The following is an 18,336-nucleotide window of genomic DNA, read 5'->3' on the forward strand; positions in this document are numbered from 1 at the left end:
TGCTCCCCCGGAGAAGCCGGTAAGGGGCAGGTGAGGCATGGCCCCGGGGGGCCCGGGCTGGGCTCAGAGGGCTGCAGGAATCTTTGCGCAACGCTCACAAACACAGGGCCGCCCACGGCAGGCACGGCCTCAAGGCAACCGGTTGCGAGGGGGTGGTCTGGGGCACCTTCCTGTGGGGCTCTGTCCCCTGCTCCCCCTTCTCTCCACCAGGTGGGGAAAGGGGATTATTTCTGAGCAGACAACACATGCTGTAAATGGTTTGGCCCCCTGGTTACAACAGGACACCTGGGACAGGAACTCTGGCAGCGGCCCAGGCACTGGCCGTCAGAGTCACCAGGAGTGTCCGCCTGTCCCCGGAGACAGTGGCACTGGGGTCTCAGCACAGGCACGAATGACAACCCTGGGGGGACAGGCGCTCAGGACAGGGCAGAGGTAGGTGGAGCCCCCAACCTACCTTGGGGGGCACACAGGGCACACGCAGAAACCTTTTAGCAAGGATGGCTCGGGAATCCCAAACCGTATGGCTGGGGGCAGAGGAGGGAACCAGGCAGCTGCAGCCCCAGGACCTGGGGCAGGGTCTGCCGTGCCACCCTGAAGGCTGCCAGGCAGGACGGGGCAGCTCTGAGCTGAGCAGAAGGAAAGAACCGCTAACGGAGGGAAGCGCCCAGAGAAGGGGCCACCCAGAAGGGAGTGGGCGCCCTGTCCTGACAGCGGTCAAGCACAGGGGGGCAGGGCCAGCACAGCGTGGCTGCCCAGGTGGGCCCAGTCGAGGGCCGTGTGGCATCCGCACCTGCTGGGTTGTGTGGCAGGCCTGGGGGGAGGCAAGGCGGGTGGGCCACGTGCGTGGCAGCCTCGGAAAGGCAGCAGGGGTGCAGGCGGGCCCCCGGGGGCAGGCAGGGAATTCAGAGAAGGCCAGAGGAGGGGAAGGGGGTTCATGGAGGAGGTCAGAGGGCAGGCGGGGGGGCACAGAGGGCAGGCAGCCCCTCCCCCATTATCTCCCGTATTAGGGCTCCACGGCACACTTCACTTGGGTAAGAGTTCCACCGTCCCTTGGGGAAAACAAGGTTTGAGACCATGGGAGGCGACCATCCAGCCCTGACGCTCCCGAGCCCACAGCCTGGGCGCGCAGCCCACTCACATTTCTTCTGCTGCTCCCGGATGTTCTCCCTCCACTCGGCCCGCTCATAGTCGGATGAGATCAGGAACGTGTAACTCTGGGGGTGGGGGAGAGCACACCCGTTATTTCCACCCCGGCTGAGCGGGCACCCAGTGGATCCAGGGCTCCGTCCTGGTCACCGCGTGGAGCCTGCAGCACGCCCACAGGAGGCACGAGCGTCTCCGCGCTGCAGGCCGGCGGAGCTGGGGCGGCTGTGCTCACAGCACTGCGCGCCCCTCCCTGTACCCTCCGCCCCTCCTGCTGCGCCTGGGTCAGGGCGTGACGGATCAGAGTGTAGGGCCACCGGGGTCACCAGGTGGGACCTGCAGAGGGGAGGGCTGATGCCCACAAGCTGGGCCCACGACGCAGAGGCAAGACTCCCGCAAAGCCCACCGGCTGCCCCCTGACAAGTGCATGATGCCCGTGGAGGGAAAGGCCCCGGCTACAGAGGCAGCAGAGCCACTCAGGAGAGCTGTCTCTCTGGCCCAAGAGGTCCCGGACAGCATTTCTGCACCGAGGGCTGGGTCTGCACAGCCCTGCAAGCCCCCTGCCCTATTGAGACGCCCTGGAGACCCCACCACCTCCCAGCCACGGGGGCTCCGGCCCAAAGCCCCAGAGAGCGGCCTGTGTGCCGCGCTGGGCGCTCACCTTGCCGTTGCGGCTGTGCACGCGGAAGGCCATGCTGGGGGACATGAGCAAGAGGAGCGACTCCTGCTCCGAGAGCTTCTTCCGCAGCCTCTCGATGGCCTTGCTGCCCTTGTTCGCTCTCTGTGGGCAGAGGGCACGGTCACGTTTCCAGCCCTGGCCCAGCGCGGCCCGCTCCCACTCTGCCTGCCCCACCACCCCTGATGCTCGGTCCGTGGAGGATGGGAGACCGTCTGGTGGCCCAGCGTGGACAGGGTCTTGGCCACAGCGTCCAGGACCGGTATAGACTGACGGACGTGCTCAGCCCATCCTTCTTAAGGGATTAAGTTCTTCCTCTCACAAACCTCCCTTTTTTCACTTGCTCCAAACTTAGACAATGTGAAGGGGCCTGTCGTGACCCCAAAGGCCCCTCCCTGCTCCCAGATCTGCCACATTTCAGCATCAGGTCCCCCGGGAGTGACTGCGAGGGTCCTGATGGAGGGTGACATGCACCCCCAGGACCTGGCTAGGAAAACTCTCCCTGCCGCGTGTCATGTTCCTCCCTCCTGAAGCCCTCTGTCCCCGGGGGAGGCTGTGCTACCTGCCGCTAGGCAGAGGGTATGGCTCGGATGGGTGAGTGGTGGCAGAGAGCTTGACAGCCCCGCGGATGCAGCCCTGGCTCCCCTCTGCCTCGGGACACTCTGCCATGGGGGCCACGGGTCCGTCGGGACGAATAAACAACCCAGAGTTCATGCTGGTCCTGGGGCTCCTGTGCTTTCCCCATCCTGCGGGGTTTGCAGTACAGAAGGTTGGGTAGGGTGAGGGCTGAGAAGGACCCCTGTCCTGCTGCACCCACCTCAGCAGGGTGTCCCTGGACATCAGCCTTCTGGGGACCCACCTTGTCTTTGGCCACTGTGAGGCACCAGCTCTGGCCTGGGCTGACCCTACAGGCGAGGGGTTCATCCTCACTGTTCCTCCAGAACACTGTTCCTCTCCAGAAACAACCAGGGGCCTGCTGGGTGCAGTCCAGACCCCGTGGAGGGGCCGTGTTTCCCCCCAGCCTGGGATTCGCTCCGGATCAGGGCAGTTATAAGAGGGACAGAGGGGCGCCGCCCCCTACCCCATCCTGGATGGCCCCATGCCTGACGGGAGGCCTGGCACTGCAAGGGCTCACAGGGGTCCCAGCAGGTCCCAGAGACCAGAAGTGGGATCAGATGCCCTGCAGAACTCGCCCGCCTGCCAGCGTGAGGGGATGCTGCCCACTCGAGCTGCAGAGCCCAGCCTGGCACCACCCCCCAGCCCCACCTTCTCTCTCTGCATGTCACTCTTGATCTGGGAGATCTTGATCTTCATGGCATCCAGCTCCTCATCCAGCACCAGGGGGATGTTGGGTGTGGCCTCCGAGTCGTCTACTGTCTGGAAGCTGAGATCCGTGAGCGGGATGTACCATTTGCAGTCGTATTGCTGGGTTTTGCTGGGTGGGGGGAGGGGCAGGTTAACAGGCTGACCACCTTCCTTTGCTTAAGTCACTGCTTTCGACTCTGGAGAACCCTAAGCTCATGGCCACGAAGTTTACCTGACCTTCAAACTCTGCTCATGGTCCCTGAGAGAGGCTGGGATAAGGCCACAGGCAGACACTGGCGACCCAGCCTCGGTGACCCCTGGGGAGGGTCATCGTGCACATGTGACCCAGGCCCCACGGGTCTGACAAGCCCTCATCCGCCCTTCTCTGTGCTGACGGTGGTGGCTCATAGGCTCCCTGACGCGGGAGACCACCTAGGCCGCCAATGACAGTCAGGAGAGGACTGCACACACGTCCAGAGCTGCAGAGTTTGAGGGGCTGCAAATCTACCTGGTGTAATCCCTCCCTCGACAGATGGGGAAACCAAGGCTCTCTTCTGATTAAATCCACTCAGCGTGGCGATGGCAGAATGGGGTGAAGAGCCCAGTTCTGGTTCTTCCCAACGTGACCTTCTTTCCTCCATTCCAGCCACTGCCTCCCACCCCTCGGCCCCCCACTGCTGCAACCTGTGTGGTCTGATCCCTGGGGGTTTGGGTGGGGTCTGCAGGCCAATGCTGAGAATCACTTAGAAGCCACCATGATCTCGGGAAGACAAAATGTAGGGATCACCTAGTGATGCCCTCCAAGGACAGAGGAGGGGCAGCCAGTGTCCGTCCCCCACGTGCACCAGACCCTGCAGCCCCCTGACCTGTCTGGGTCACGACATGACAGCCCCTCAACTGCACCTGAAGTCATAGTCAACAGCCTGGTCACCCCCCCAGACCCTGAATGTCTCCAGATTCCTAATGATGAACTTTGACCTTGAGCCTGGCATCACGTCCAGTTGGAAACAGAATGTAGCTTAACGAGAGCAGCCTGGCAACAGGTTACGACCTCTCGAGGCTCACTGGAAAGAACACCAGGTCTCCTCCTGCAGAAACCACCCCATACCCCGGGGACTCCCCTCCTGCAGAAACCACCCCATACCCCGGGGCCGCCCCTCTCGGCCGGGGCCGCACCGCCACTCACCCTCCGCTCTGCTTCTTGAGCTTGGTGCACAGGAGTAGGTCAGTGAAGAGGAAGACGTGCCGCAGCTTGCGGGCCCCCTCCACCAGCTCCACCATGAAGCTGTCCTTCAGCAGCTGCCGGTGCTGCAGGGGGTGGGGGGCTGGTCAGGGCGGGGGCGGCCTGGGCTCCACGCCCCCGACCTCCAACCCTCACACCCACTTCCCAGCGCTCCTTCCACCTCATCCGCCCGCGAGCACACACACCAAACGCCTTGCTCTTTGTTCATCGAAGTTCCCAAGCCCCAGACAGAGTCACAGCCACTGGTCTGGAGGCCGGAGGAGACATTGCAGCCAAGGCGACGGGAGAGCCCCTCTGAGCAGGGAGGCCCACACATCCCCAGGACAGGCCTGGAGACCCAGGCAAGAGGCCGGCCACGTGAAGAGGGGACGTTCTCGTACGGGGACCGTCAAGGCTCAGGTAACAAGAGCTTGGGGCTCGGCCTAGAGGGGACTGCCTGGTAAGGGGGGAGGAGACGGGCCGGGAGAACTCCGAGAGGGGGCAGTCACGCTAAGGGCTGGGCCTGGATCTGAGGGCATCAGGAGGCTGGGCAGGGGTCCCCCGGCTGGGACCCCACATTCTAGTCCTTCTGAGGTCAGTGCCCACTGATGGCTGGGGCCCACATAGGGGTTTTACACCTCTGATGCCCACCCCTGACCCTGAGGCATCCTCGAAGGAGCAGGGAGACTAGAGGCACCAGTCCCCAGCAAGCCCTGTGCCTCTCTGCCCCTGGGGGCTTCATCTGAAAGACAAGGGATGGTCCCATGGCTCACAAGTTTCCAGGGCACATGGAGGCAAGTCGGTAATTCAGTGGACAAACAGTGCCTGCCACCTCATCCGGGCTGGCGCTGTGCTGTGCCGAGGACACGGAGACAGGATGAGAGGCTGCCCCACGCACGCCCCGGATATGCTGTGCCAGCACGTGGCCTGTCATTGGATGTGACCCTCCTGCCGTGGGTGAGTCCTCGTACCCACTTCGAAGATGAGAAGCGTGAGCCTCAGGGAGCTCCACCATCCACCCCAGGCAGCACAGGGAGCGAGCGGGGACACTTGGGGGTCTGTGCTCAGGAGGAAAGAGACCAGGTGCTCAATGGGGACCCTGCCCGCCTGGCCTCAGAGAAGGCCCCCCAGAAAGGGCAACTTCCCATCCCTCTCTGTGATGGCCTGGGAAGGGTCCGGAGGGTCAGGCACACACACCACAGGGGGCAAAGACCCACAGCGTCTGCCTACCCCTGTCACCCCGCCCAACAGCCCCCCCAACACCCCCCCCCCCCCGCAGCAGGTCTGGGCACCTGGCTCCACTGCCACCTGCCGCCTGAGGTTCTTCTCAGGGAAACTGTGCCTCCCTGAACTCCCCCCCACACTCTCAGCAGGAGCCCCCGAGAAGCAAATGCAGCCTGGGCCAGGCCCCCCAACACTCCCACATCACCGCCACGCGCAGCTCGGCTCACAGCAGCCGGCCAGGCCCTGGCACGGAGACTGGATGATTTACATGGGAGCTGCCAGTGCCAACCAGATCATAAGTGGGAGGGCAGGAGGGCTGCCCAGGTGCCCAGGCCGTGACCCATCGTCACTGCCCTCCCCCGCCTGCTGTGGGCATAGGCAAGCCCCACGTCCGCACCCATGGGAAGCACAGAAGCACGTGCACCTGGGGACACGGCCACGCAGCACTGGAGACCTGGGCAGCCTGACTGCGGGGTCTGTGCCGGGGGGCAGGTCCTGGGACACTGAGGTCCTCGAGGAATGCCCCCTCGGCAGGGACACGTAGATGGTCTTCCAGCCCAGGAGGCAGGACCAAGGGACCTTCTGTGAGGCGGGGGGTGGGGGAGAGAGGACTGCAGTCCTTTCTCCACACAAAGGAGCTGAGCTTCTCGCCACTGCCAGCAGAGGGCCCCCGACGTCCAGCTCAGAGGTGGATTCGTCCCCTCTGTCAGCAGGTCAGAATCGTCCAGGGTCCCAGCCCTGATGGAGCCCCCTGCAGGCCCTTCCCCTCCTCCCCGCCGGGTCCTGCCGCTCACAGGTTCATCCAAAGTCCCACCCCAGAGGCCACCAGCATCACCCTGGTACTTGCGGCAGCCCCGTACATCCACCTATCCGTGGTAGTAGACACGGGCTCCGACGGCAGCCCTGGGGGGCTCTGATGGGTGGACTCCCCATGCACCCCTGCCTGTGCAAATCCTCATCTTTCCAGGAGAAGCCCCCCACCCCATGACGTCCTGGCCTGAGCCTTGCTGTGTGCTGCACCCCGTCTCCGAGGGCCACACGGGGTGCACAGTGCGGGGAGCGGACGGTGTGGCTGTCCTCTGAGCGCAGTAGGATTTTCTCACCACGAGCTTCCCCATCGTGGCAGATGTCCTCCCTCCCAAGGAGGCCCCAGGCCTCACTTCTGAACCCCAGCCCACCCTGGGGTCCTGCAGTGGCTCAAACAGAAAATGCGCAGATGGGCAGGAAGGGTCTCCCAGCTCCAGGAAAGCAGGGCCCCCAACCACGATACTGGCAAATCCACGAACGGAGCCTGGACCCTGGCCCAGGGGTCAGGCCTCATTCTGTCTCTATCTGTGGACCCCAGCCGCCAGCTCTCGAGAACGCCCCAGGCAGTGGTGTGGGTGTGGATCTGCCTGAATCCTGGTCTAGCCGCCATCTATCTCCCTTACTGTGCTCCTAACGGAGAACCCTGAATGAAGGCACGTGCGACTCAGACTCCCAACCTTTCAGGGTCACCGGCCTTTCTCCCCCATTCGTGGCTGAGGCACCCAAGCGATTCCCCTCAAGGAGCAGACACCACAGGTCAACAGGACCAGATGCTGGTGGGGATGGGGTGGGCGCAGGTAGAAGCCCTGCCCCCATGAAGCACCGGCCCCTACACACTTCCCACTCAGGCGCCCCGGGACCCCGACCATGGGTCCACAGATGCGGGCTCAAGGGCCTGGCTGACAACTGCCAGGCGACATCTGATTTTCCTCAATTCCTGAAGGCAGCTGCTTCCAATGATCCGAAGAGCAAGGAGGCACTTCTCCCCGGGGAACCTAAGTGCAGCGGGAGACACAGGCGCAGGTTCAGCACCCACAGAAGGACTCGCACAGCTGCTTCCCAGGAGGGCGGTGCTCTTATAGAGGAACTGCCTGCGAGAGAGCGTGGTGTCCCAGGAGGGGAGACCAAGCAGCACGAACCCGATAGGGACAGGAGTCTTGGCGGAAGCAAATCCCGAGTCTGGTGAGACCGTGTGAACTGCAGACAAGGGAGGCCGAGCGCTCAGGTACCACTTCCCACACAGGTGTGGAAGCACAGGGCTGAGAGCAGCCTGCCCGCCAGCCCCGAGTCCTGGAGGGTCAGCCTCGGCGCCGCCGAGCACCTGGCACACTAACGGGAAGAGGAGTGGCTCCGAGTGGCAGCTACAGTAAGGTTTGCTGCCAGCCCACGTGTTGCTGGGCCATACGGCTCCTGTCCCTGCACGAGACCCCAGAGGCCGCGGGTCTGCCCCGCTGCCCCGCGCCGCGGTGCCGCTTCCAACGAAAGATGCTCACACTAGACACCGCCCCTGACTGGCACACCTCTGCCATCTCGCTGCAAGCTGCCTGGCACTGGCCTGGGCCCCTCCCGGTTAGGAGCGGAGGTGGCAGGGGCGGCGTCTGAGCCCCTCTGTTCCACACCCTGTCATCTACGATGTGCAGAGAGATGGAGACTGGGAGGGGCTGTCAGAGACGGAGGGAGGAGGGGAAGGAGAGGCCTCCTGGCCGAAGAAGTCAACCACGTTCGTTCTCCAGCCTTCTCTGGCCGCAAACACAAACCACACGCCCCTCCCCTTCATCCGCTTTGAAGTCCTTAAACCCACTGTTAACTGTATGTTAATGAAAGAACACTCAAGAGGAACCGAGTGGTCCCCAGGCACACAAATGCCATCCTCCTTCTCACCGCTCTCCTTAGCTGGGGACCCTGATCCGGCAGGGTGTGCGGTGCCCGGGACATACCCCCCGAAGTGAGGCCCGCACCCCTGAAACCACACCCCGATGCCCTGCACAACGGCCTGGGTTCACCCTGCCAGGGTCAAGGGCCCCCAAGTCCAGGCGTTTCTGTGTTGGGCTGAGCTGCGCCGATACAGCGGGCCCCACGCCCACCTCTGCTCGGCTGCCATGCTCACCTCTCCCTTCTTCACGGTCATGGACTGCCGGCGGGGCGTGATCTCCTCGTTAATGCTGGACAGGAAGTTCTGCGAGATGCGGAGGGCGTCTTGCAGAAGCAGGTGGTCGGGGTGGCCAGAGGGGGTGTGTTTCAGCAAGTCCTGCATTGGACGAAGGATGGAGTCAGAGCAGCCCCGGCATCTCTGCTGTGAGAGCCGCAGACGCGCTGGGTGTGACCTGGGGCTGCCTCTCACCATGGCTTGGGCCGCGCGGCGGCACTCGTACGAGCACTGTGCCGGGAGCAGGCCCCTAACGGCGCCCCACAAGCCTACGCTGTTTGCACGTTGCAGAGAGGGGCTCCACGCTACAGGTCTGGGGCAGGTTTCTCTACCCGGGCCCTGGTGACTTGCAGGGCTGGTTTTGGTGGGGGCTGTCCGGGCACTAGAGGATGCTGGCACCATCCCTGGCCTCTGCCCATTCGATGGCAGTGGCGCCCCCTCACGTGTGGCTGTGACAAGCAAAAATCTCCCTGGACATTGTCACAGGTTCCCTGGGGCAGAACCCATCCTGGTCTGCCGGTCCACGTGAGGTCAGGAGAAAGCCCCTGACCTTCCCAGCTCCTCCTCTTTTATTTATTTTATTTTTTTTTTGCGGTACGCGGGCCTCTCACTGTTGTGGCCTCTCCTGTTGCAGAGCACAGGCTCCGGACGCGCAGGCTTAGCGGCCATGGCTCACGGGCCCAGCCACTCCGCGGCATGTGGGATCTTCCCGGACCAAGGCACGAACCCGTGTCCCCTGCATCGGCAGGCGGACTCTCAACCACTGGGCCACCAGGGAAGCCCCCGGCTCCTCCTCTTTTAGATCAGAGCCTGAGAATCCTTCTCTACTGCGAATGCACATAATTTGTGCTCAAAGTCTACGGCTTCCTGGTTCAGAGAAACAAAACCCTCTTAGCTCCCAAATCCTACAGCAAAGAGAACCTGGGGAGATGAAGTAAGCTCAGGGGAGGCTCTGGTGTTGGGGATCCCAGTCCCCCCCGCCACCACTCCTGGTGGCTCTGGCTTCCCCCTGCCAGGCCTGGGCTCATCGTGGTGAGGGAACCAAATAAAGGATCTCCAGGACTCTGATGGGCCACCGGCCTGAGCCTCCCAAACCGCAAATCTCAGCTTATCTCCCTCCATCCGGGAACTCTTAGTCAGAGGATGGTAAGAAGTTCTGAAACGTGCACTGGATGGAAAACCATGCAACTTAAAAATGAACAAGGCAGAGCTGTTTGGGCCAAAGTGGGACAACTGCCACAATATAACATTAAGGGGTAAAAAGCCACATGTGGAATGGTATGCACAGCACAACACCGTCTGAGTGATTTAGAAAGATGCCACGTGTGTCGGCATAAAGATCCTTGTGGTGGTGGCTCCTTTGTGCGGAGGAAGCAAGACAGGAAACGGACACTTCAAACACTTCTGTGACTTGGTTGTACATTTTTTTAAAAATGTGCATGTCGGCCTTCCCTGGTGGCGCAGTGGTTTAAGAATCCGCCTGCCAGTGCAGGGGACCCAGGTTCGAGCTCTAGTCCGGGAAGATCCCACATGTCGCAGAGCAACTAAGCCCGTGTGCCACAACTGCTGAGCCTGTGCTCTAGAGTCCACAAGCCACAACTACTGAACCCACGTGCCACAACTACTGAAGCCCACGTGCCTAGAGCCCGTGCTCCGCAACAAGAGAAGCCACCGCAATGAGAAGCCCGCGCACTGCAACGAAGAGTAGCCCCTGCTCGCCGCAACTAGAGCGAGCCCGCGCAACAACGAAGACCCAACGCAGCCAAAATAAATAAACAAATTTATTTTTTAAAAAGATGTGCACGTAAGACTTACTCTAAACACAGACAAATAGGATCACCTGGCAGGACTGGTGGCCTTTTTCCCTGCTTTTGTTTCTCAGTATTAAGACGACCACTTAGTAACGTGCAAGTGACTCCCCACTGCCTTCAGCAACAGCCCCACCAGGTGGGCCTCCCTGCACACCCTCTCCGCACACGTTCTCCCGGCTGGAGAATGTGGTCTGACCACAGCCCCGGGATGCACCTGCCATTGGTGCCCCAACCTGTGCTATGTGTCCCGCCCTCTCCCCCGGGGAAGCTTCTCCACCCGCAAGCCTCTGTCCACGGGGGAAGGGATGCTCCCTACCTGTACCCACTCTGATGAGGCATCTGGAACACCTGACGAGCCTGCTGCGTTCCCCGCTCCCACCCCCAGGAGCCCAGGGATGGCAGAGGTGCCTCACTTCCGCATCCTCAGTACAGGTGTGTGACAGAAAAGGGGGCAGGTGGGCAAAATTGACAGATATCAGTGTCAGCCCCAGGACAGAAGCCAAGAACCCCAGGGCGAGGAGGCCCCGGGCCCGAGGGACTCACATGCAGGACCAGTGTGCTCCTCGTGACCCGGTCCACAGGCTTGTAGAGCAGGGCTGCGGAGAGACGAAGGGTGAGAGAAGGCTGACCGCCCGCCTTGCCCACCCACCCTCACTGCAAGGGTGGAGGTGGGGGCAGCCTCAGCCTCCACATTCCCTGGGAACCCCACCTCCCCTCCGCTCAGTGACAAGGTTGAACCCGATGCATTGGAAGGTCGGGAACATGGCTGTGAGCCTTCAGTCTGTGACATCAGTGCCAGGTCCAGGGCTGATCAGAACCCGAGCCCACGTGGCTGAGTCAGCAGCAAGCATTCGAAGGCCTCCGTGTTGACGGCCCTCCGGCCTGGGGTCAGGGAGCTGGCCAGCACTCTGGGGAGGAAGCGCCAGCACAGATCCCAGGCCGGGGCGTGCGGACCAGCACGCTACTCTCCATGTGTATCCAAGCCTGATGCTGAGATGCGGCTCTTGGTTTTATAAGCGTTTTTGGACCCCTGGACGCCAGCAGCATGGAGCCCCAAGCGGCCAGGGCCATCCCCGCTTTTCCATGGTGGGCACAGCCCATCACGGGCACAGGCGCTTCACGTGTTCTCACATGTAGGGTGCAGCTCCGCCCATAACCCCCACGACTAGTGCAGGGCATGCACTGTTACCCCCATTTTACAGAAATGGGGGAAACCGGCTCAGAGGGCGGTGTAGCTGTGGCCCCAGCCCACGTCTGCTGTTCTCTGTGAGCGTAACTCCTCCCAAGACCCTAACAGCCAGAAACGAGAAGTACCTTGTTGCTCCTGAGCTCACTCTGCCCAGAGGGATGAGGGCAAACACAGGCCCGGGAGCCCGACTACTTGGCCCTGACCCCTGCCCAGCCACTCTGAATCTGCGTTCTACACGGTCCTTTCCACCCTAAACCTGTTTTATCATCTGAAACAAGGGAAGACAAGAGCCTCCTGCAGGGCCGTTGGGACAACAAGATGACACTGTAAATGCCCAGCAGTGCCTGCTTTGTGGGCTTCCGATAACTCCCACCTCTTCCTGGTTCCCTGCCCCACCCCCACCCCCCATTGGTGGCAACAGGTCCTGACCGTGTCCCTCCGCACCCACCACGGCCAGCGCTGCTCCCTCCCCATCCCCCCACCCCCCACTACTGGAAATCTGGAGCAGCGGAGGGGCCGGAGTGTGACCCAGCTGGGCACCCTGGCTGCTCCTGTCTGCTGGCAGCGGCCGCCACCACGGGGGCATGCAGGGGCTTCGGCACGGAGAACTCACTTTCCAGAGAGTTCTTGGTCGTTTGGTCCTTGGCATCCTTGTTGCTTCTGGCTCTCAGGTTCTGCAAAGAGAAAAGCAAGTTTTCCACAGGGCAGATGAAGCAGCTCTGATGTGTCAGCGAGTTCACGGTCAGGAACCTTCAGCAGAACTCCCACTCTCCTCTCACCGCTGAGAAGTCCAGATGTGGCAAACCTCAGGGCTGTGTCCGGGCCACAGCCTGCAGAACGGGGCCAACTGAGCACACGCTCACCCTGGATGACGCTGCTGACATTAGGATCAGAAATTCTCTATTCTAAGGGGCTGTCCTATGCACCCTGGGATGTTGAATAGCATCCTATGGGTGCAGCAGCACCCTCTCCTCCTGCTGTGACAATCTAAAACGTCCCCCGGCATTGCTAAGTGTCTCCAGGGGACAAAATCAGCGCTGGTTGAGAACCTCTGACGCAGAGGATCCTGCAAACCAAGGCAACTGGCAATGCCCCTCCTGGGTGCACGGAGCAGCTTTCTTGGAGCAGTTAAACAACGTGCAAGGGGCTGGTGGGTCAGAAAGAAGAGCACTCAGCTTCGGGGAGGCCAGGGCAGGCCGCTGGCATGCACTCTGCCTCCACCCCAGCCTCCCCTCCCCTGACTTTGCAAACACCCTTGCCCAGGAAGTAAGCAGCGCTTTTTAGTGGGTGGGTCGTTTTTCAACACAACCGTGTCAAAGGCACTGCTGATTTGGTCCAAGGTACCAAGAGAAATGTGGATAAAAGGTCCCTGTGTGCCTGAAATAGTCTCTGGAAAGAAGCTGTGGTTAATCCCAGTACGAGACTTCTGAGTGAACAGAAAACACAGCACAGGAATGGGAAGGGGCCTGGAGATGACCGTCCCAACCTCTCAGGCTGTGGGAAACCTCTTGGGACTAGAAAACATAGTGTATTTTAAGCTCACGAAGGCCAAACTCACAATGCACCTTGGTGCCTCTCCTGAGAATCTAGCTCCCCTCAATAACTCCTCCATCCATCTGCCTCAGCAGCTCCCAGAGGGTGGGCGGGGGGATGAGGGGGCGTGAGAGCTCAAGTCTGCAAAAATTAGGTGCCGCTCACACGAGCCAGGGCAGCAGCCCACGCGCCAAGGGCCCCTGGAAGGTGTGATGAACGTGGGCACCTTGAGCATCTCGGGGCTCTGGGAGGCCTGCCTTGAGAAAACTTACAAGTTTGGTTTAACCCCACATTTCCCAAACTGACTAGACTCCGGAAGCCCTTTTCACATGATTCCTGTTACCTACTTTGTATCTGGGGAGCTCGAGCTTGCAGAACCCATCTCAGGCAACTCCAGTCTGACTGGACACTGCAGCACACCCATTTCTCAGGCCAGTCCTGGGAGACATGAAGGACCACTGCTCCACCCTGCCTGTCCTTGGAGATGGACATCCAGTCCCCATGGCCGAGCTCTGACCCCCCAGAATGCAACTCCCCACACCTCTAAATGGCCTGCTTCTTCTGCGTCCTTTTGGTTCATTTCACTGTCTGTGTGGCTCTAATTTCTCTGGGTCTTTTTTTTTTTTTTTTTTTTCTCTCTGGGTCTTTTTTGAAACATGGATGGAAAACCAAAGTGGATACCACCTGATGGTAAAAGTTTCACAGAACCGGCATTTGGCCGCCCCGAACCCCATCCTGCTGCCTGTGCCTGTGCCTGTGCCTGGTTGGTGGGACCACGTGACTCCCGGGTAGTATCCCACCATCGCTTCCTCCCTCCTCTGTAGACACCTGTCCTGGTGGACGTGAACTTGGCTCCATTTAACCATAGCCTGCTCTTAAAAGATTATGACTCTAATTTGTCAAAGTCGCCTGGGACTTGGCGCCAGCATTCCAGCTGTTAGGAGTATGCGGGCTGCTAGTTTAATGAACTAAAGAGAGGAACAGACCCAATGCTGCAGGCAAACGAGGGCAGCTTCAGAGGGAAGTGTGGAGCCAGCCTGCAGCCCTGGGTGCATGTAGCCCGTTACCAGAGGCACCAGGTGGGGAGCAGGGCACCCACGGGCTCTGGGGAACGGTGTGGCACGTTATCACCATGGGAGACGCCAGTGCTGGGACCCACAGGGCCCAGCCCCCGTGATAAATTATAAAACAGCACAAATCCCCTGGAACAAAGCCCAGGTGTGACAGTCGGGGTACGATCGTATCCCAGCAAGAGACCCTCCCCTGACTATTTCTAGTTGCCGTTTCTCTTCCTAAAGCTGGGGTTTCACTTGGAGGTCTTCCCACCCAGAATCCTTGTTTGGCGGGGAAGGCAGGTCAGGGCTCTGAGGACTACAGGCCTGGGAAGAAGAAAGTATCATTCAACTGCCACGGGCAGAAGCAGGATGGAGCGGGGCAGGGAGGACCTGGCATGGCCACCAGCCCCTGATGGCCGCCCGTCTTCTGCATCCAGGGGGCTCTTCCGAGGCCCCTCGTGCTAACACTCCAGGGCTTGAGGTTTCAGAGCCCCCGGGCCGGTGCGGTGCCCAGCCTGCAGCTTCCTCCCACGCGGGTCGACAGAATGCACACCAGTCCCATCCCCCGGGCCGGCTGCAGACCCCAGAGGAGCAGAGCATGACACCTCCCCACCTGCTCTCCATCCGCAAGGTGCAAAGTTGGCCTCAGGACTCAAGTGTAGAGACCTCTGTTAATGGGGCAGAACTATGGACACCCCGAACTACACACAGACAGTGCAAGTCTGTCCGGGGTACCCCAGAGCTGGGCCCTGGCTGCTGGGGAGGCAGGGTGCTCCTCGGGCTGCTCTGTCTGCTCAGGACAACCCACAGGCATCTGGAAACAGAGGTGAGGTTCACAACCAGACCTTAGTTTGCTGTGTCTTGTTCTCCCGGGTCACGGTGTGCCAACGACCAGCCCACAGCCCACCCTCAGGAGGTGGAGGGGCGCACCTGTCTGAACAGCGTCACACGTACCTCAGAGATTTCTGCAAACTGAGCGTTGGCCTGACAGCACTTCTCAGCCGTTTCCATGGCAACTCCATAGTTGTCCACAAAGGCCCGGTACACACCCAGCTGGCTGGCCTGCAGGGAGGAAGGAAGAGAGTGTGGGACAGGTGTAGGGCAGGTGTGGGGCAGGTGCGGGACAGGCGGTCTCCATCCCTCTGGGTAACGGGCTTCTATGCACAGCTCTGGAGGAAGCCCAGGTGCAACAGACAACGCAGGGCTGCAGGAAACTCAGCTCCTCCACGCTGTCACCGCCTCCCACCTGCTTCCCCTCCCCACGCGCTAAGCACACTTCCTTCTTCCAAAGCGACACGTTGAGAAGTGACTCACAGCCCCGGGCGGGTAGCAGTTCTCTTCATCCTCCCACCCCACTCATTTAAATGAGGCCACCAGCAGCAGCTGAAGTTCCAGGAGATCAGTGAATGTGGATGAGCGTCTGCAGCAGGTGGGATGCAGCAGCCCCCTCGCATCCTGGCAGCGGGAGACCTCAGTGGACCCATCCCTGGCCTGAGGGGCCACTGCTCTGCTCCTATCTGATCTCTTCAGACACGCAAGAAACACTCAGTTGAGCTGCCCTTGGAGAAGAGGGGCTCGCGCTGCCCAGACATGAGCCCAGCCCAGACCTGGCAACGGGGCCCAGGTGTCACACTACACACCTGGCAGGTGGGAGACCTCTGCTGCCGGGTGCAAGGCGAGAGGTGTTTGTTTGTCCTGTTCTCAACCAAAGGCATTAATAGAGTGTCTCCTCACTCGGCCTCCTGCTCCGACACTCAACTGAGTAAAGCCTTCCATGGTTGGGGGGAGGTGTCCTGTGTGCAGCCACCACCATTGCTGGGCCCCAGGTCACCTCCAGAGGCAGCAGGGAAACCCCGGCCTGGGGTGTAAGGGCAGACGCCGTGACCTGCTGGCCGGGCCTCCCACTGCAGCCGACCAGGAGCAGGAGGACTGAGGCTTTTGCTGATCCTGGTGTTTGGTCTGCATCGAACCTCAATTTTATTTCTACATGCATTTGCATTTATACTGAATTTTATGTTTCTTCCGATGGCAATCCCAGATGCCCTTGGCACTGTCTGGTCTTCTGAACTCGCTCCTTGAGGGGGCTGCGTGTGGGCCTGGGGGCGCGAGAGAAAAAGCAGCAGCTGGAGGGGGCCCTGCTTGGCCCCACTGATTACCTGGACGAGTCGCTGCATTCCAGATGCCAGGTTCCCTGCCATCCGGTCGGACCCACAGCCCTGCCTTCTCCCCCTCCCCCTCACTCACTGAGCGTCTCCCACAGAAACAAAGGCCCTGCTTGAGGCACTGTCACCTCGAATCATTCAGACACAGCGCAGCCGGCTAGCAGGAGACACACGATGAATAAGTAAAGCAACAAGTAATATGGCAGATGGCTGAAGGCAGAGCAGGTGAGGAGAACAGCGGGGCTGCTTTTAGATACTGTGGTCAGGGCGGTCTCTCTAAAGAGGCAACGTCTCAGCCGAGTCCTGAGGGGATATCACTGTTGAACTGTGTCCCCTCAAAATGCGTATGTTGAAGCCCTAACCCTGAGCACCTCAGAATGTGACTGTATTTGGAGATGGACCTAAAGAGGTGATTGGGCAAAAATGAAGCCATTCAAGTGGGCCCTGATCCAATCTGACTATAGGGGCTTTATGAGAAGTAAAGATTAGGACACAGACACAGAGGGACGACCACGTGAGGACACAGAGATAACGGCCTCTACGCTCCCAGGAGAGAGGTCTCGGGAGAAACCAGCCCTGCTCACACCTGGATCTCAGACCTCCAGCCTCCAGAAATGGGAGGAGATAGATCTCTGTTGTTTGAGCCACCTGGACTGTAGCAGCCTTAGTAAACTAACACAGGGTCTTTGGGAGGAGAACCCCTTTCATTACCTCTCCTGCCCCCTCTTCCAGGAGCTCACATCTTCCACGCGATTTTTGAGAAGTTCCAAGCAATTCATGCACTAATCAGAACCCGAGCTGCACCAATTAACCAATGGAGATCACGCGCCCCGCGATGTGAGGCACCGACAGGACACAGCATCACTGCAGTGTTTTGTTGTTTTTTTTCCCTGCCAGAAGCGCAGAAGCTGAATCTATTCCCGAAGAAACATCAGACCCAAACTAGAATGCAGGCTTCAGAAGAATGTCAAGGTTGTGGAAGACCAGCAGAGGTTGAGAAACTGGTACAGATGGAAAGAAACTAAGGAGACCTGACAACCACGTACGTCTCGTGACCTGGACTGCATCCCGACTCAGAAGGAAAATGGCTACAAAGAACACGATGGCTAACTTGGGAGAGATCTGTAGAAGCACTGCATATTAAATAATAGTATCACTCAACTGTGAACCGTCCTCCGATGGAGGACTGTCCTGTGGGTTGTGGAAGAGCACGTCCTTAGCAAATACACGACGAAGTATTTAGGGGTAAAAGGGCAGAGGGATCTGCATTTTATCCTCAAACTATTCAGCATGCGTGCGTGTGTGGGGGTGGGGTGGGGGTGGGGGGTGTGTATACAAAGGAGAGAGAAAGAGATAAAGATTAAAGATTAAGCAAATGTGACAAAGTGTTACAATCAGTGCAAAATGTTACAATTGGTATATCCGGCGCACACCCAGTTCTTTGTGCTATTCTTGCAATAATACAGGAAGTTGGAAATGATTAGAAACAAACAACCCGAGCTGATAAAAATTCAGCCAGAAACAAAGCCCCGATGGGTAGCAATAACCCACAGCCCCACAGGAAGGGGAGTTAAGGCGCCGTCAGATGCCCCACCCCCAGAGCTACCAGGTGTGGCTCATGAATTCCCGGGTAGCAGAGGTACCAGGGCTGGGGCATCACAGGCTCCTCGGGTTCTAAGACTCGCCTAGCTGGGGAGCCTGACCCCGCTGTGCTGATCTGAAAGGGACGGGGACGGTGTCTGTCTGTCCTTGGGGAGACCCAGCGCCCGGCCCTGGCGGCACACACGTGCATATGCAGCACGTGGCTCCTGGGGCTCCACTTCCCACCGCGGCCCCACCTCTCTCCCCACGTCTTTGCGCTGCAACGTCTGATACGTGAAGGTAGTTCAAGGACACCAGGGAAACCAGAGGAAACTTTCCAAATTCTGGTGTTCATCAGACTATTAATTTTTTTTTTTTTCAGTTTCCGAGTGACTTCAGAGTGTTATTTGGGGAAGAGCGTGGTTGCAGTTTCTGCCCACAACACAATTCTTCAAAGATGTGGGCTTCAACGATGGGGAGCA

The 18,336-nt window shown here is 59.9% G+C and overlaps 1 protein-coding gene across 2 annotated transcripts in view; it reads right to left on the reverse strand.

Annotated features, from left to right (window-relative positions):
* BCR (BCR activator of RhoGEF and GTPase) overlaps positions 1-18,336 on the reverse strand; it is a 98,422-nt gene that overhangs the window by 20,141 nt on the left and 59,945 nt on the right. For both annotated transcript variants that reach the window (XM_065890508.1, XM_065890507.1), the window contains exons 5-12: positions 15,066-15,173; positions 12,137-12,197; positions 10,878-10,930; positions 8,485-8,625; positions 4,311-4,432; positions 3,086-3,254; positions 1,805-1,924; positions 1,139-1,214 (exon numbers count right to left, since the gene is read on the reverse strand). In XM_065890508.1, coding sequence (XP_065746580.1) covers positions 1,139-1,214; positions 1,805-1,924; positions 3,086-3,254; positions 4,311-4,432; positions 8,485-8,625; positions 10,878-10,930; positions 12,137-12,197; positions 15,066-15,173 — 850 coding nt within the window. The remainder of the gene's footprint in view (positions 1-1,138; positions 1,215-1,804; positions 1,925-3,085; positions 3,255-4,310; positions 4,433-8,484; positions 8,626-10,877; positions 10,931-12,136; positions 12,198-15,065; positions 15,174-18,336) is intronic.

Source organism: Phocoena phocoena, chromosome 13 (genome assembly GCF_963924675.1).
Source record: "Phocoena phocoena chromosome 13, mPhoPho1.1, whole genome shotgun sequence".
Classification (NCBI taxonomy): Eukaryota; Metazoa; Chordata; class Mammalia; order Artiodactyla; family Phocoenidae; genus Phocoena; species Phocoena phocoena.